This window comes from Cyprinodon tularosa, unplaced genomic scaffold (genome assembly GCF_016077235.1).
Source record: "Cyprinodon tularosa strain WSP-4 unplaced genomic scaffold, ASM1607723v1 ctg279, whole genome shotgun sequence".
Taxonomy (NCBI): Eukaryota; Metazoa; Chordata; class Actinopteri; order Cyprinodontiformes; family Cyprinodontidae; genus Cyprinodon; species Cyprinodon tularosa.
The window spans coordinates 1214260-1232138 of NW_024038984.1; the positions used below are offsets into that span (position 1 = coordinate 1214260).

Genomic DNA, 17879 nt, shown 5'->3' on the forward strand with positions numbered 1-17879 from the left:
AGAAATTGTGCTATAAGAATCAAGGTTGTGTTTAAGCATTCAGAAAAAACTATAACTTAGCATGGAGTGATGCATAGACAAATACCAGAATAGGTTTCAGTACCTCTTATTTTTTATTATTTTAAATAATTTATTACACACTCAAAGTTAGGACTGTGCAAAAACACTTTTAACCATCTGTAAGGACACTTAGGTAAAGTATAACTAAAAAACTGGATTGAATCATTGAATGAATTTATTTCAGACAATTAACAAATTTAACACACATGAAACAAATATTAAATAAATCAATTTCAGAAATTACCAAATAACAATAAAAAATAATAAATTTAAGAAATTCTTCAACCAAGGACTACATAAAAAAGTAATTGATAAACATTAAATTAAATTTTCTGTTCCAGTTCAATTAAATCATTTGAACATAAATAGAAATGAGATAAACAAAATTTTCCTCTAACTAAAATATATCAGGTATATTTACCCTGATTTCTGACATTGATTAGTGATTAAAGAAAGGATTAACCCTCTACAAACAAAAGTGCTTTTATTAATACCATTACAAAATTAAAAGTTTGAAGTTGTTGTTGTTGTTTTTTGTTCACATATTCTATGATGAACAGCCATAACTTCATATATTTTGATGATTATTTGTACATCCCTTTTGAATACTCAATGCAGATAATCACTACAAAATATTTTATTTATATTAGTATCTTCTACCCATTCTCAAGCTAATAATATAGCACATAATTCTGCTGCATATATACTGAGAAAAAAATTATGTCAACATTAGGGATGGGGATCGTTAATATTTATTGATATCGATACCTTTATCGATACTCCTTATCGATCCGAGTCTTTATCGATACCACTATTGATACTTTTCTGTTATTTGGTGGAAAGACGATGCAACAAAAATTTTTTTAACAGAACTGGTATTGCTTCTATTGCTTAACAAGTGAGCATAACAAAAACGTTTCTAGCCTTCAATAAACATGGCTAATGTAATAGGCCACTTCGAAATGACATAAAACTAACTAGAATATATTTTCACAATTGTTGGTTAATGTATTGTCTACTGTCACTTTTCATCATGTTTTTAGTGATTAGGAAAATATTTAACAAATAAATAATTGTATTTTAAATTAAATGTAATTTTTAATAAATGTTGGCATCAGTAGTTTAATTATATATTCTAAAATAATTAAAGCAATATACAACTGTATTACTCGTTTCTCGCCAAAAACAAAATTTCCCGTTTTCTTTATGTTACACTTGAACGCATCATGATAACCTAATTGTCGTTTTACTGAGCCAATCTGAACACATCATCACGCAGCACGTCTGAAACTTTATTTACTTTTCAAGCTAACTAGCTTGTATGCTGCCGATTACAAGACGGATTTCACAATTAATATTTTTAACTGACCGGACAAGCTACAAAGTCTGTGTGCGCGCTTATCAGTGGTACTCTGAGTGGATGATTAAGACGTGGTGCAGCGTCAGCAGCTGGAGGAGGAGAGGGGAGTCTTTTCTGTTCAGCCATCCTCGAGTCGCAAGCAAAGTTAAGTGCCAGACTTTACTTGTTTTACTTTTAATATCTGTTTGCTTACAATTTCATTCCAAAATATTGGTGGACATGCTGCAGTGATTGACGTCACGACTTCCGGGTTGGAGGGCGCTTGAAAGGTGATCAGAATCTTTTCCGATTTTCTCTTAAATGTGAAAAAATAAATAAAAAAACGGTGGTATATTTATTTGTTCATAATTTGCTATTTATATATACGTAAGGTTAAGTCAAACTGACGGACGCTTCATAACCGGTTTAATTCGCCTTTTTTTCTAATTCTATGATTAATGGGAAGTAAGCCTAAGGGCGACGCTAGAGGGCGCCCCCAACACATTTGTCGCCCTAGGCAATTGCCTAGCTCGCCTGTAGCAATCGCTGGCCCTGCTTACAGGCCTATTATTGTGTTGTTACGCCATTGAACCCCAGACATAAAAACTGAAAGAAATTTGTCCACTACACCTTTAATTTAGACAGCATGGATGTTTAAATATATGTGTCTATTTGTTAGCAAAGGCTGTAGAAAAGTATAGTTTGTCTTTATTTAGAAAAAATGGATGTTGTAATTGTTTATTTTCATTTTGGAGCAGATTGAACCTGAGGTTCTGGTGCCTGTTCCTCTTCCATCAACACCCTTGTTTATAGATGCTGGAGATCGGCCTGTTTTCCAGTGTTGTCCTGTTTCTCTGACCGTGACTGGATGTGCTCTCTTCATCCTCTGACATGGAAGTTAGGGATGGAACGGTTCTTGAAAACCGTCCGAACCGTTCGGTTCGACTGTCTCGGTTCGGTTCGCGTGTGTTTCGTTCTGTACATGCGCTGCTCCTTTTTCTCATAGGGGAAGCGATTACACTCCAGAGCAGAAGGTGGCGGTACTGCGACCAAAGCCAACCACCAGTAGTAAACAAGAAGAAGAAGCGAAGCAGCTTAGCCGGGTGTAGCAGAAAAAAATCAGTTGTTGTGGAGAATTGTGTGGATATGGCGAGTGGGAAAGAACAGGAGTTGGAAGACGCGCCAGCAGCAGTTTATAGGTCTGTTGTATGGGACCACTTTGCATTTAGAGTGACCTACGATGACGGCGGAAAGATAGTTGTGGATAAAAGTGCAACAGTGTGCAAGCATTGTGCAACACGTTTTGTTTATGCTAACAGCAACATGACCAACATGTCATGCTAACCCTGAAATCCCACATACTCCGTCAGCGATCCGCTCCGCTTCGTCCCGCTGCGCACCAGACCGCCTGCACAAATCAAAGCATACAGCCTCCACTGAGGCTCCCGTCCGCTCCGCTCTGAGTTCCTTGGAGATCGTAGAGGGCATGCGCGAGATGATTAAATTCAAAGCAGTAAAACATGTGGAAATGATCCAGGGTTTCCGCGGATCATTAAAAATAATTACAATTCATTAATTATTTTGGATTCTTTTCATTAATTATTATTTTTCATTAATTTTAATAATTTTTTTATTTTTCGGTGTAACAATCAACATATACCAAACCGAACCGAAAACCGTGACCACGAAACCGTGAACCGAACCGAACCATGGATTTTGTGAACCGTTCCACCAATAATGGAAGTTGGCTCGGAGCTGGTCTGCCTGGCTGTGTGTTTCCTGGACGGGGCTGCGTTTTACAGCTGCTTTTTGTATCTTTGCTTCCGTCTCCTTGAACCCCAGTCGGCCTTAGCAGTTGGCCGCTCACACTGAGCCTGGTTCTGCTGGAGGTTTCTTCCTGTTAAAAGGGAGTTTTTCCTCTCCACTGTCACTACAAGCATGCTTAGTGTGAGGGATTGCATTTGAGTCAATGAGTCAATGCAATCAACTGGTTTTCCTTAGACAACTTTGAATCAATTTGACTGTATGATCTGGTTGAACTGTAAAGTGCCTTGAGATGACTTGTGTTCTGAATTGAATATCAGCTTTCAGTGTACATTGGTCATTGCTTGGCCACCCTTATTAAAATGTTCTGGCTACGCCTCTGCCTCCAATTGTTTGTTCCTACCCTCTGTGTTGGTTTATCTAACTGATCACACACCCTGGAGACCCTCCTCCTCCTCCCTCCGAGCAGCGATCAGGGGCGGGGCAGCACTGCAGCAGTGCGCCTCTCCAGCAGCTGTCTCCGGTAATGTTCCACAGATACACCCGCCCCTCTCCTCCCTGGCCCCCAGACAGGTGGTCGGACTGTGCGCCCTCATCCTTCCTATTAGAATAAGGAGAAATATATAGATCTGCTGTCAAAAGGGAAGGCTCGGCTGGCGCAGGCGCGTCCCCGATGGACTTCCAGCGTGTGACCTCGGCGATCACCGGGCGGCCAGCAGGAGGAGAGGAGCGCACCGGGAGAGCCCCGCAGATCGGATTCCTCCAGATGCCCAAGAGGAGTCAGCGCGCGGAGGGATGAGATGCACGAGTAGGGAGCTGACACGATTTAGGTGGGATTTTTCATCCGCGCGGCGGAAGGATCATTTCTGACAATCCTCCGGTCTAGAGAAGTTCCCCTGGGAGAGAGAGCGAGAGGGAGGGGAGGTGGTGGTGGTGGGGGGTTCACTATGGCTTCAGGCGCCGGTAAGGCTGCACAGTCCCCCGGGCCGGGCTCCACCGTGAACGGGACTGCGGCAGAGTTGGCCACCATCGAGCAGGAGCTCTACGACAACCAGCTGCACAGCAAGATGTGCAAGAAGATCGCCCAGCTCACCAAGGTAAGATCTGCAGCTGACAGCCAGAGACAGGCGCGCCGCCTGATGTCCATCTGACTCACACCTTCAGATGTTGCACTGAAATACAAACACACCTTTCCAAACATGAAAGGCGGTAACAATAACACTCTGATAGTTGGTGTAACTGGCTTCGTGACCGACAGTAATCTGGCATCATGACTGAGAGCAATAGGCTGCAGATCTGCATGGACTGATGATCAGTTATTCTATAGATTATATCCGCCATGCTTCTTGCTGTGTGACTTATACTGCAGCCTTCACATCTAAAAAACAAAAAGAAAAAAAAATCCCTAATAGATGCAAGTACCAACATCAGTTACCACAGGAAAGAAAATACCTGGTGAAAACACGTTATCATTTGATAGAAATGAACAAAAAAAAAACAATAGGTGATATGGATTTCCTTCTAATTGTTTCATAAATTACAAAGAAAGGGACAAACTGCTTTTCCTTCTTTGGGTTTATTTGGGTTGATCTACTATTAGTGGATGGTCCACTACTGATGGATTTGGAAAAAAACACCAACCAATAACTTCAAACTTTCCTACGCAGAATTATACTGTACTTCCCATTTTACCTTAAGGTCTCCATAATTTAAGAATTAAATGTCTTGCTCCAGATTGGTCCCTGCTGTGATGCACAGTTGCATCAGATCCTGAAGGTAAGGTGTTGGATGACTGCTTAGATTGGGATTAGTAATTCAATTCAATTCAGTTTATTTCTATAGCACCAATTCACAACGCATATCATCTCAAAGCACTTTACAATTCACCAGATCATACAGTGAAATTGATTCAAAGTTTTCTATCTAAGGAAAACCAGGTGATTGCATCGACTCATTGATTCTCTTCAATCCCTCACCCCAAGCATGCTTGTAGTGACAGTGGAGAGGAAAAACTCCCTTTTAACAGGAAGAAACCTCCAGCAGAAACAGGCTTAGTGTAAGCGGCCATCTGCCGAGGCCGACTGGGGTTCAAGGAGACAGAAGCAGAGATACAAAAGGCAACAATATGTAGTTGGATTGTGGAGGATTATTCCTGATGTGTTGGCATTAGGGGCCAAAAGTGAGCCTAGAAAGTATCTTCCACACCATTATACTGCAACTACCAGCCTGAGCGACTGATTCAAAGCAAGATAGATTCATACCGTTGGCTGTTTTCCTCACTTTCTGACCCCACCATCTAAATGTTGCAGCTGAACTTCAGATCCGTTGGATGAGACGACATTTTTGCAATCCGTTATTCTCCTTGGTGAGTGTGCGGGAATTTTAGCCTTTGATTTGACTCCTTCTTTTAGCTAACAGAACTGACACATGGCTGTTCTTCAGCTGCTGTAAGCCCATCCTCAACTGTTACATTCAAAGTCCAAGATGCTAAATACAATGCATTTAGATGCTGGCATGTGATTGGTTGATTCTTAGAGCTTAGAAAAGAACCTCAGAAACTGGTCAGCGAGTGTATAAATTAAAGTGTTGCAGATGAGTCACAGAAGTTCAACCTTAGATATTTTAACCTGATCAGGAAATTAGGGTAAACAATCTATGCAGTTTTTCTATAAACCTGAAATATTTTGTCAGCCATAGAAAGTAAAAAATAAAAATATATTGCAGAACTAGCTTAGAAAAACTTGTAGATAAGGAAGAATAAAATAAGAAAAACATACTCCACACAGCTCAACGCAGTTGCTTCTTGGTTGTAAGAGATCTTGACAAATTCTGAATCCCAGAAAATTGCAAAAAAAAAAAAATAGAAAACAAACAGTTTGGATATGTTGTTCTGAGGATAAGAAACTAATTCTAAAGTCAGGATGATTGACAGAAAATGTCTGACTAGTAGCTTTATTGTTGTGTATATTTCTCCATGTGTCAGTGGGCTGTTGAAAGTGGAACAGCAGGCTCATCTGTATCTGCTGAGCTTCTCAAACACTAATCCCTGTTATGTTTGGAGGATTCTCCCTCTCTGTGCTTCACAATAATGCTTACAGAGGCAGGGCATGACCCACTGCTTGTTGAACGATCACAATTACTGATGACTGTGTACTTTTCCTCATGGGTGCACCCCGGTCCAGCAGGACAAACACGCACAAGCAAAGATGTGTGCGCGTGCTGCATATGGCAAAGATGGCACATATAGGAGGTCAGCACTTATGTCCAGGCTTGTTAGAGGCCTTTCCTAGCACTGTCCTCAAACCTCTCATCCCCTTACCACTTCAGGGTGGTCTTGTTTCTCTGCCCTGAAACTTCAGGCACGCCATGCACCAAGTCAGTTAAGCTCAGATGACCCCGGTGAACAAACCTGAAACCAAGAGAGCAGCTGAAATATAAGAATCATCAAATCCGATATTTGGTGCAGGGGAGCCCTGGGATGCCTGCAATGTGACACATGGTTTATTTGTGTGTTTTGGGGCAGGGTGTCGAGTGGAGAGGAAGTTGTAAAGAAGTAGCCTTGGTAACTTTTTATATATAATATTCTATACGTGTAGGAACATGAAAGTACACACAATGTTGCTCAACATATTGTCTGTCCACCCCTTATGTTTAATATCTTCCATGCCCCCCAATCCCTCCATTTTCGTCCCGCCTGAACGGGTGCTGCTAAAGATAAACCAGTTGGAGTGTGTTTACATGGCGGAGCAAGGCAGTGGGAAGCATGCATCAGCTGACCATTACAAGCCAGCTGTTCTGAATGTTCATTCAACTTTTAACAGACACCCACACCCACATGCAGAGTATACAAAAATAATAATTCCCTGTACAATTCCAATATTTAGTCGTGTTACACCCGAATACCTCAATATGCTTCTTAGGGGCTTGAATTGATAGACCAACACTAAGTAGTTAAAATGATTCATCTTTCTAGAATTTTATAAAATGCATCTTACACGCAGGTTTTTTTTTTTGCAAGAACAGCTGCAGCTTTTATCAGATATGTCTTTGTCAGCAGAGCGGCAGAGCAGACAGTTTCACCACACACAACCTGCTTCTTCAATAGCTTTTTCCCTGCTACAGTCCAGCTGAATAACAATACATGTACAAAGCTACCTCTTTCTGGTGAAACATGTTCCTATGTGACCCCGAAACCCTGTGTTTTTATGAATATTATTTAATCATATTTTATCAGTCTGTAGACCACCATCTTCTGGTCAGTAGATCTGCATATTGTTCATGTTTATATACATATATAGATAAATGATATATATGTATATAGTCTCCATACCTCATGAGTTGCGTGGGTGTGTACATAGTGTCTGTTATCTCTCTATATTTCATCTTTTGCATTTATATATAAATGCATATATAAATGCAATATATATATATATATATATATATATATATATATATATATATATATATATATATACATACAAGTGGCCTATAAATAATCTGAAATCTCTTGTCTTTTGCTAAATCTCAGAAAATTCCTCTTAACAATTGAACACCACTACCACCCTGGGTAACTATGGATGTGTTGGTTTATTTTTTTTATTTTTTTAACCCTGAAAAAAAAAATAATAAAAAAATATATATATAAATAATAATAATAAAAAAAGGATGTGTTGGTTTAAGGTGATCTTTAACCAGTATTTACCAAGGTATTCTGAATGTATTAGCAGATCACCCTCTTCCTGTTTGCTGTTTCCACATCTGACCTGTCAGTTTAGTACAAGTCATGCATTGACAGGTTTGCAGCAGTGTCATACCCTTTCTATTGTCATTTGATGGATTGAACATTCTATGCTTTCTTCAGAAGAAAACCCAACCCCACAGCATGATACTGCCACTGCATACCCTGAAACGTCTGCTGTGTCCCTTGGTCCTCCTAATGCAGTTTGTGCATTAAGGTTCTCCAACTAATTTGCGATCATGACACGACAAAATAGACTAAAAACTCCAGAAGTTGACATAGCTTGAAGATCAATAGCAACTTTTTGAAACACTAGCTTATGTGCATGTATACAGGCCTCTTTTGACTGGCAGCCTTAAATCTAGCTTTGGATTGCCTGTGTCTACTGTCACATAGCTCACTGCTTTGTAATCCAGCACACTCAGTACCTTGTGTGGGATGTGTGGAGATGTGTGTGTGTCTGTCCTGCTGTCTCTCTTACTAACCTCTCCTCTGTGCACCTACTAGTCAGATCACCTCTTCTTCAGCTGCTGCTTCTCAGCTCTCCCGCACACTGGAGAAAGATTTGTTTTCCACGCCTTGCTGACTGTGAAGTTATAGTGAATAAGCAAGGGCATTGGCTTGTGAGGCTATATGAATAACACTATCGACTGGCAGGATCAATACGGGAATCTGGAGAGTAGATTTACAGTAGGAGAAAGCCACTCTCTAACCAGGCTGCCATGCTCAGTGTTCACAGAATAACACCTAGAAAATATGCTTCAGATTATGTATGTTGATATGTGAAAACTGGCACAGATATCAGCATTTATGCAAAAGGTTTAACATTTTTACAAATCATAAAAATATCTAGATTATCGCATAAAATCAGCTTTACAGAGTCTTTTGAGTTTTCTAATCTTATTTATTGTGTTAGTGTCGTGTCCACTGCTTACCTGACTTGCCCGGAGCAAAAACATTACCAATGCTCCTGCCTAATTTGCCACAGTCGAGAGATTTAAATAGCACTCCTGTAACTGTAGCATCTGAACTCCACTCTACCAGGGCCTGCAATGAATTTGCTAACTTCACTGAAAAAAATCAACAGATCAGAAGGTCAGTCTTTATACCAATATCATGTCAAGTACTAAAGTAGTCTCCAACCAGAACCAATCTTTAAAAATCAAATTTCACCAAATAAACTACAGAAATTGCGCCACTGCTAAGCTATTCCTCCTGCTGTCTCAATCTTTTACTCACAGCTTTCCTTAAATGTAAAGTTGACGATGTTCTTTTCCCTGGTGGATCATCAAAATAGGAGGTCTTCCTAATTGTCAATCATTCTAGTGACATGTTCACGTAAGGCCGTCCTAGGTGCTCGTCCCCATTTTCACTTTCCGGTGGTGAGTCTGACATAGAAATTAAGCTTGTATGAGTGATGCAAACAGCATGCACAAGGAGAAAAGGGCTCGTGCATGCTCTCGCACACATTTAATAGGCATTCTCTTTCGGGAGCAGGTACAGGGTTGTGCATGTGCCCATTTTTTAAAGGTGGAGAGGACAAGCTCCTTGGACAAGCTGCTACTGCAGGCCTAGCTCCAACCAGGTTATTGAAAAAACAGTGTTTCAACAGTTAAACACCTTCCTAACTATAACCAACTGCTTCAGCATATTCCAGTCAGGCTTCCGTTCTCACCACAGTGCAGAGACAGCCTTTGTCAAGCTGTTCAATGACATCTGTATGAATGCAGACTGGGAGAACCAGAGTGTTGGTATTACTGGACCTCAGTGCAGCATTGGACACTGTTGATCGCTTCATTTTATCAGGGCACTTGACCAAAATAGGTCTGCTGTTCTAGTATAGCAGTGAACTAGTTTAAATCCTACTTGAAGGACAGGGAATTTTTTGCGTCAGTAGGGAGCTTTACCTCAGAGAAAACATGGATCACATGTGGCATTCCCCAAGGGTCCATCTTAGGGTCCCTTTAATTCCACATTTACATGCCCCCCCAACTCAGATCTTAATGAACCCATTAGAGCGTAAGGAGTCAAGGAAATCAACATGTTCTAAAATCTCTTCAGCTGTCTCAAAACAAAAATTAGTAAAAAATTTTTGGACAGAATGGAGAGTTTTACAAAGTTAGGACACTGCTTTAGTGAATCCAACTAGAAACCAGCAATCAACCTGGAAATCTGGCCCTTAGTGAGGAACTCAGATGTGAACCTTCGTCAGCCTTCTATCACATAAAGAACATCTCCAGGGTTAAAGGACTCTTCTCTCAGCTGGACATTGAAAAACTAACTCATGTGTTCCTCTTTAGTTTAATTGTATATATTTCTGAGACAGATAAGACAAGATAATGAGACAGCTTCAGTTAGACCAGAATGCTGCTGCCTCACTAAAACAAGAGAGGTCACCTCAGTGCTAAAGGCCTTACACTGGCTCTCCATATCTCAGCTTATAGACTTCAAAATACTTCTGCTAGTCTATAAATCACTTGATTGCTTAGCTCCAAATTCCATTGCTGATTTGTTGTCAGTGGATCAACGACCCATACCTCTCAGGTCTTCTAGTTCAAGCCTACTCTACAGGTGCTGGTCATAAAATTAGAATATCATGAAAAAGTAGATTGATTTCAGTAATTCCATTTAAAAAGTGAAACTTGTATATTATATTCATACATTACATACAAACTCATATATTTCAGATGTTTATTTTGTTTAATTTTGATGATTACAAATGACAACAAATGAAAATCTCAAATTCATCATATCAGAAAATTAGAATATTGTGAAAAGGTTCAAAATTGATGGCCCCTGGTGCCACACTCTAATCAGCTAATTAACTCAAACCACCTGCAAAAGCCTTTAAATGGTCTTTCAGTCTAGTTCTATAGGCTACACAATCATGGGGAAGACTGCTGACTTGACAGTTGTCCAAAAGACGACCATCGACACCTTGCACAAGGAGGGCAAGACACAAAAGGTCATCGCTAAAGAGGCTGGCTGTTCACAGAGCTCAGTGTCCAAGCACATTAATAGAGAGGCGAAGGGAAGGAAAAGATGTGGTCGAAAAAAGTGTACAAGCAAGAGAGATAACCGCACCCTGGAGAGGATTGTGAAACAAAACCCATTCAAAAATGTGGGGGAGATTCACAAAGAGTGGACTGCAGCTGGAGTGAGTGCTTCAAGAACCACCACACACAGACGTATGAAAGACATGGGTTTCTGCTGTCGCATTCCTTGTGTCAAGCCACTCTTGAACCACAGACAGCGTCAGAAGCGTCTTGCCTGGGCTAAAGAGAAACAGGACTGGACTGCTGGTGAGTGGTCCAAAGTCATGTTCTCTGATGAAAGTAAATTTTGCATTTCCTTTGGAAATCAAGGTCCCAGAGTCTGGAGGAAAAGAAGAGAGGCACTTCATCCACGTTGCTTGAAGTCCAGTGTAAAGTTTCCACAGTCAGTGATGGTTTGGGGTGCCATGTCATCTGCTGGTGTTGGTCCATTGTGTTTTCTGAGGTCCAGGGTCAACGCAGCCACATACCAGGAAGTTTTAGAGCACTTCATGCTTCCTGCAGCTGACCAACTTTTTGGAGATGCAGATTTCATTTTCCAACAGGACTTGGCACCTGCACACAGTGCCAAAGCTACCAGTACCTGGTTGAAGGACCATGGTATCCCTGTTCTTAATTGGCCAGCAAACTCTCCTGACCTTAACCCCATAGAAAATCTATGGGGTATTGTGAAGAAGAAGATGCAATACACCAGACCCAACAATTCAGAAGAGCTAAAAGCCACTATTAGAGCAACCTGGGCTATCATAACACCTGAGCAGTGCCACAGACTGATCGACTCCATGCCACGCCGCATTGCTGCAGTAATACAGGCCAAAGGAGGCCCAACTAAATACTGAGTGCTGTACATGCTCATACTTTTCATGTTCATACTTTTCAGTTGGCCAACATTTCTATAAATCCTTTGTTGGTATTGGTCTTCAGTAATATTCTAAGTTTCTGATATGATGAATTTGAGATTTTCATTTGTTGTCATTTGTAATCATCAAAATTAAACAAAATAAACATCTGAAATATATGAGTTTGTATGTAATGTATGAATATAATATACAAGTTTCACTTTTTAAATGGAATTACTGAAATCAATCTACTTTTTCATGATATTCTAATTTTATGACCAGCACCTGTATATACCCAGAACTAATATCAAACATGGTAAAGCAGGTTTTAGTTTGTATGCTTCACTAAACTGGAATTAACTCCCACAAAATTGTAATAGTGCTAAATTCCTAAATTGCTTTAAACAGAGAGTAAAATCTTATTTGTTTAGAGGTGGCTTTTACTGTGCTATCTAAACACAATTGGTTACATTTTCAGTCCAACTTTCCTCATACATGTTTCGCTTTTTTAAATTTATCGATCATTTTCATCTTTTTTATATAATCCATTTTTTATTCATTTTATTTTCCCATAATTATTTGCATTTTATTCATGCCACTGTAATCAATCTTTTTGTTTCTTCTAATGGAAAATTGTCATTCTATTTAAATGTACAATATAAATAAAGGTCTATTGCCTTATTAACAACAACTAAAAAATTTGATCTTTTCTTCTGTCAACTTACACCTCGTTTGAAATTTTAATTATTACTTTGATGTTATTTATATGAAAAGTTTGTTTATCTATTTTTCATATGTTATCACAGATCCTTCCCTCCAGCAGCTGTGAGACTTTATAAACATTACTGTTCCCAACAACCTCAATAACTTATTGCATTTATTCTGATTCTTGCACAGTTTCTGTCTTGGTCACTTAAATAACACGCTGCTGACATTTTGCAGATCTCTGGTGTTGCTGCTATTTTCCCATGTCCAATACTTTTAAAAATGTTCACAGCTGTATAATGATTATTTATTCTGCAGGTGACTGCACAGTATTTATATTTGTAAAAACATTGTACAGTAATGTATTTTGTATATTTTTAACAATGCTACTTATTTTGTTATTTTTATACACGTTCGAGGTCCACATTTATGTGACCACTTTTGCTGTAATGCTGCTGTAACTCCACAATTTCCCCATTGTAGGACAATAAAGAGATTTTCTATTCTATTTTAAATACTGATATTTAATTACAATTAAGTAACCTAAATATCACAAAATAAGTGACCTAAAAATGACTAAATATATTTATATCACATATTTCTGTTAAATATGTGATATAAAGAAATCACTTTCCAGAGATCTGGGTAATTAGCTACTTTTGTACCGCAGTATGTGCCTTGAAAAGAAAAACACTCAAGACAAGACATTTGTTGAAAAAAAAAAAAAACATTTGTCATGTTAAAAGATGAGGCAGGTATGGGGAGGTTTTCTTTTAAAAAGAAGAAATAATCCTAATCTGAAGACATTGAACGTAGTTGCAAATCTTTCCAGCTGTGGATGTTCTAAAGGCTGGATTAAAGCCTACAGGGCATGTCACGGATCCTTTAGCATGACAAATGTTTATGAAAGGAAAAAAAAAATACGTTGGGTGACATGTTCTTGGACAAAAAAAAAACAAAAAAAACCCCCCTCCTAAATATACAAAGCAGAGCCTCTTCATACCAAGCAGGGAGCAATTTATATCTACCTAGAGAACATATTGCTCACAATGTTACTCCCAGCTACAAATTCATCATTTTTGGCAATTAAAAATAGCAACGAAACTCAGTCTAAAATTGGGAAATACATTAACACAATGATACCAAGCTAATCATTCATGATACAAAAGAATTGTTGGAAAATAAAACAAATAAAGATAAATGTAGCACACTATATAGAGGTTAGGAAACCAAAGAGAGTGAAATTCTGTGACAGGAAAGCGGATTTCCTAATAGCCTCACATTTTAATATTTAAAGTGGTTCTCAAAAGACGTCACACGGCTATGAAAAAGCCAATGTACTTTTAATGCAGTATTTATCCAATTTAATTAAACTTAACAAATATATTGGACTGTAAAACAAACAGAAATTATGGAGTAAACTGGTTTGAAGTGTGCAAAATGAAACTAATACTTGCAAAAAATAACTGTTGACTTATTTTGAAAGAGTCTACTTACATCCCAACCTTTGAGGCGACAATATTTTCCCACTCTGATTTATATGCGCATCCCTCCAGATTTCCTGATAAAATTCTGAAGATTTTCTCAGTAAGCCATTCTTTGTTTATTAAAATTGATGCTTGAAAAGTAAAACTCCAGTTTCTCCCCAGAAACATTCAAATTTTGGGTCAAATCATAATAAAGTTTTAAATTATAAGTTATTCATATTTTCATCTCTGCAACAAAAACAGCCCAAAAATGATTCTGACTTAAGAACAGGAACCCTGACCATGATTATTTTACCACCATGCTCCATCAGGAGCAATAGAGATATGTGTTTTTAGGATCATTTCCTGCACTGTGTCAGTATCATCTAAACCTTTTAGAAATGTGGCAAAATATCTCATTTTCTATCACAATATTGCACATTCTGCTTTAGGGATATTTTAATCAGGTCAAGATGTTTAAGTTGAGATAAAGGACTTCAATGGTTCACCCCTTCCTCCTTTGTCCAGACATGGTGAGAACAGGATGCCTTGTCACTTATAAAACGCCACATAATTCCTGCAACTTTCTGTCTTACCGTCTTTATTTTCTTTAAAAGGAATGAAGGTTTGAAGCTATGGAGTTAAAGCTAAAAATCATAATAATAACATCTATGTTTACAATAGTTAGTTGATCAGCTTTACACACGTAAAGCTTTTACAGCCCAGTCAGCTTTCTAACTGTTAACATCTAATCTTAAAATATATTTTTTTAGTTAATAAAGAGCGTTAAACATGGACATTTTTGAAAATGTTTAATTATGGTTTTAACTAGGTCTGAAACAATCTGATTAATCGTGATAAATCGATTATTGAAATAATTGACAACTAAAGCGACTCTAAAACGTGCATTTAGCTGATATAATTACTGCTCTAAATGGGTTCCACTTAGAGCAGTAATTATATTAAAATTGTAAAAAAAAACATATATACACATTTTTCATTTGAGATAAATGTTTTTGTCTGCCAATATGCTCCATCCAGAATTCCTCGTGTGGAAAAGTTTTAGTTTTACCTGGTGTACTGTCGTAAATAGTCTTCTTTAAGAAACCTTTGGCTATTCGATTATTAGTCGATTAATCAAAAAAAAAATCGACGAATTTATCGATTTGTAAATAATCATTAGTTGCAGCCCTAGTTTTAACGTTTAACATTGTAAAAACCTTATATGTTAAGAAGAGGTGTTTACTGCTGTGATCTATGATTACAACTTAAAAAGAAATGTATGCGTGTAGTTAACAGACTGCTGTCAATATGTCTGTAGACACTGTGGGAAATCTGGTTTTCAAGCAACTTAACTGCGATGCGAGAAAGGCGTTTTTGAAAATGTAATATACATGCAGTGATCCTCAGTGTTTGCTGCTAAACAAGTGGTTGAGTGGTTTTTAGAGCTGTGACCCCTGCGGCTGCATCAGTGGGTAACCTAGCTGATCCTTTTGGGGCGCAATTAGAAAGAGTCCCTGCAACAGGATTAGGAATATTTTGAAAATAGAGCCCTCCCAGAAGACTCCAGACCATTTAAGCAACATATTAATTAAGAGAAAACATTTTTTTTTTTTTAGTAAAACCTTTTGTCAAACTTTCATTTTTAAAACTTTTTATTATAATTATTATTGCGTTTATCTTTATCTAATCCATTGAGGATGACCATGTCCTGCCCCTTGAGAGGGTTCCTACTTTTATTCCTGAGTGTCAACAGGCATGATTTTTTAGCTACAGTTTCACACAAATAAAGCAACAGAAAGATAAGTCAACATGCTCTGCAGCCGCCTGAGTGATAAAACCATCATATAACAGGAAAATTACATTATTATAATTGCTTTTGACTCTGTTGAGGAAGCGGGATTGTGTGTGTGCAAGAGAGCGTGGAAACATGCCACTCTTCCACACAGTCAGGAGAATGTCTGGCAGTGCTGCACAAGCTGTGCACTGCAGACAGAGAGGCGTCTGGATAAAATATGAGCCCATGTATCTCTTGCGTACACCCATGTGTCCACACACACACCTCTATGAGTGGGTAAGTGAGACGTAAGGGTCACCGGGAGAACACGATGACACTGGTGGCATTGCGTAGAGGTTAAAGTGAATCATAGGGAAAAATAGTGTATATTTCATTCACTATGGATACTCTATTAAGGGAAGAGAGAGAGACAGCATAAGTATGTAGGCATGCAAAGTAAACTTGAACTGTACTGGCTGGCAAGGTCAGCAATGGATACAGGCAGTTTGTCAAGGAAACTGCTTAAACCATGTTGAGTTGTCTTATTTTATTATTGGTTTTCCTCTGAAGAGAAATATAAAAATATTCTGTCTATTATTTTCTAAAGATCCCCAGTAAAATCATTGATCTCATAATCTATGTTTGTGGGCTATGTACTGGTAATAGGAAGCGTTTGTTGCAGTAAATCGTTTGGAGCTGCTAAGAAAGTGTGAATGGATGAACCTATATATTTGTAAAGACATTAAAATACATTATTTGAAAAATAGTAGTATCTGACATAAACACATTTTATCATTTTCAAACTTGGAATGACTTAGTTTAGCTGTTTGGTATTATGTAATCTAAGTGTCTGTCTGATGACATGATAATGCTTTTTTAGACTCATGAGGCCCATAAATTGTCATAGCCTCCGGATTTGGTCCACAGGCCTTGAGTTTGATGCGTCTTCCAGAGTCTTCCATCTGGTGTTGAAGAGCAAAGTATTTTATACACAGCATCTTATAAGGCAAAAGCCATTGGTGAGTTTAAAACAGGGAAATTAATTGCATTTGCAATATAATCGCAATTTAGAAAAACTAAATTTTCAAATTGCATTCAATTTTAGTCATGTTACATTTGTCATGAGCAAGACACTAAATTTCTCCCTCTAGACACTGAAAGTGGGTTTGCTGCCACACAGATGAGAAGAGAGAGTTGCAGCTAGCACACAGATCCATGCATTAATGAAGAAGTAAGAACTTATCCGAACAATTGTTGTTGTAAAGGCTTGCAACAAAGGACTCTGGAAAAGCAAGCTTTCAAGGCCATGAAAAAAGCTAAACCCTTAAGTGAAACATCTACATGCTTGTGCTTACTGCAAATGAAAGTGCCAGTTTTTGTTAACGATAATCTCAAATTTGACTTTTGGCAAAATCGTTCAACGCTAGTGGAATTGTTTTAAGAAATCATTGGTGCTATTAAATTTAGCACTCGAATTCTCTAATTTCCTCCACCACTAATTGATGAAAACTTCATAATTGTAGCACTGCTTTAATATTGGGAGAGAAGTCTCGTCATAGGTGTGCGGGACTGATCAAAAAGTAAGCTGTTCAAGGGCTTTGAAAAATACTAAATCAGCTCAAGGCTCACAAGAAGGCCTAAAGCTGCATTCACAGCAGGATCCAAACCACCAGCCTACCTTTATGCTGACATGGAGGTTATAACCATTGTATTTCTGTGTTCTTAGAAAAATAGATTGAGTTCACCGGCTCTTAGAACTGAGGGCTAACATGCTACAGTTCACAGCAAAATCAAATCTATTACATTTCCAGTGTTTGTGTTGCATGTTGAAAGTACAGTGCCAATTCGACAATAGTTTAGTCTAATTTGGTCCAACCAAAGAGTTGGTGTTAATCTACAACGTTAAATCCAAGCAACTCTATTAAGTATTAAATATAAAATCAATATTTAACAGAGTCTCTACCAGATTCCCTACCTCACTTTGTGGTGTAGGATGCAAAAGTTTCCCTGGCAACCAGAGAGTTGTTGGTCTGAATGCCAGCTTTGTGACCAAACACAAGTGTTAGATAAATGCAGTCTAATAAGTGTTGTATTGCAACTAATAAAAGTGATATACAACTCTGTCACAGTGTTAACTG

General features: G+C 38.4%; 1 protein-coding gene across 2 annotated transcripts in view; it reads left to right on the plus strand.

Annotated features, from left to right (window-relative positions):
- The first annotated feature begins 3638 nt into the window (after nucleotides 1–3638).
- Nucleotides 3639–17879, plus strand: part of fam184b (family with sequence similarity 184 member B) — a 40249-nt gene continuing 26008 nt past the window's right edge. The window contains exon 1 of one of the 2 annotated variants that reach the window (XM_038290317.1): nucleotides 3639–4260. In XM_038290317.1, coding sequence (XP_038146245.1) covers nucleotides 4111–4260 — 150 coding nt within the window. In that variant the 5' untranslated portion in view covers nucleotides 3639–4110. The remainder of the gene's footprint in view (nucleotides 4261–17879) is intronic. The other variant, XM_038290316.1, reaches the window with a different exon arrangement.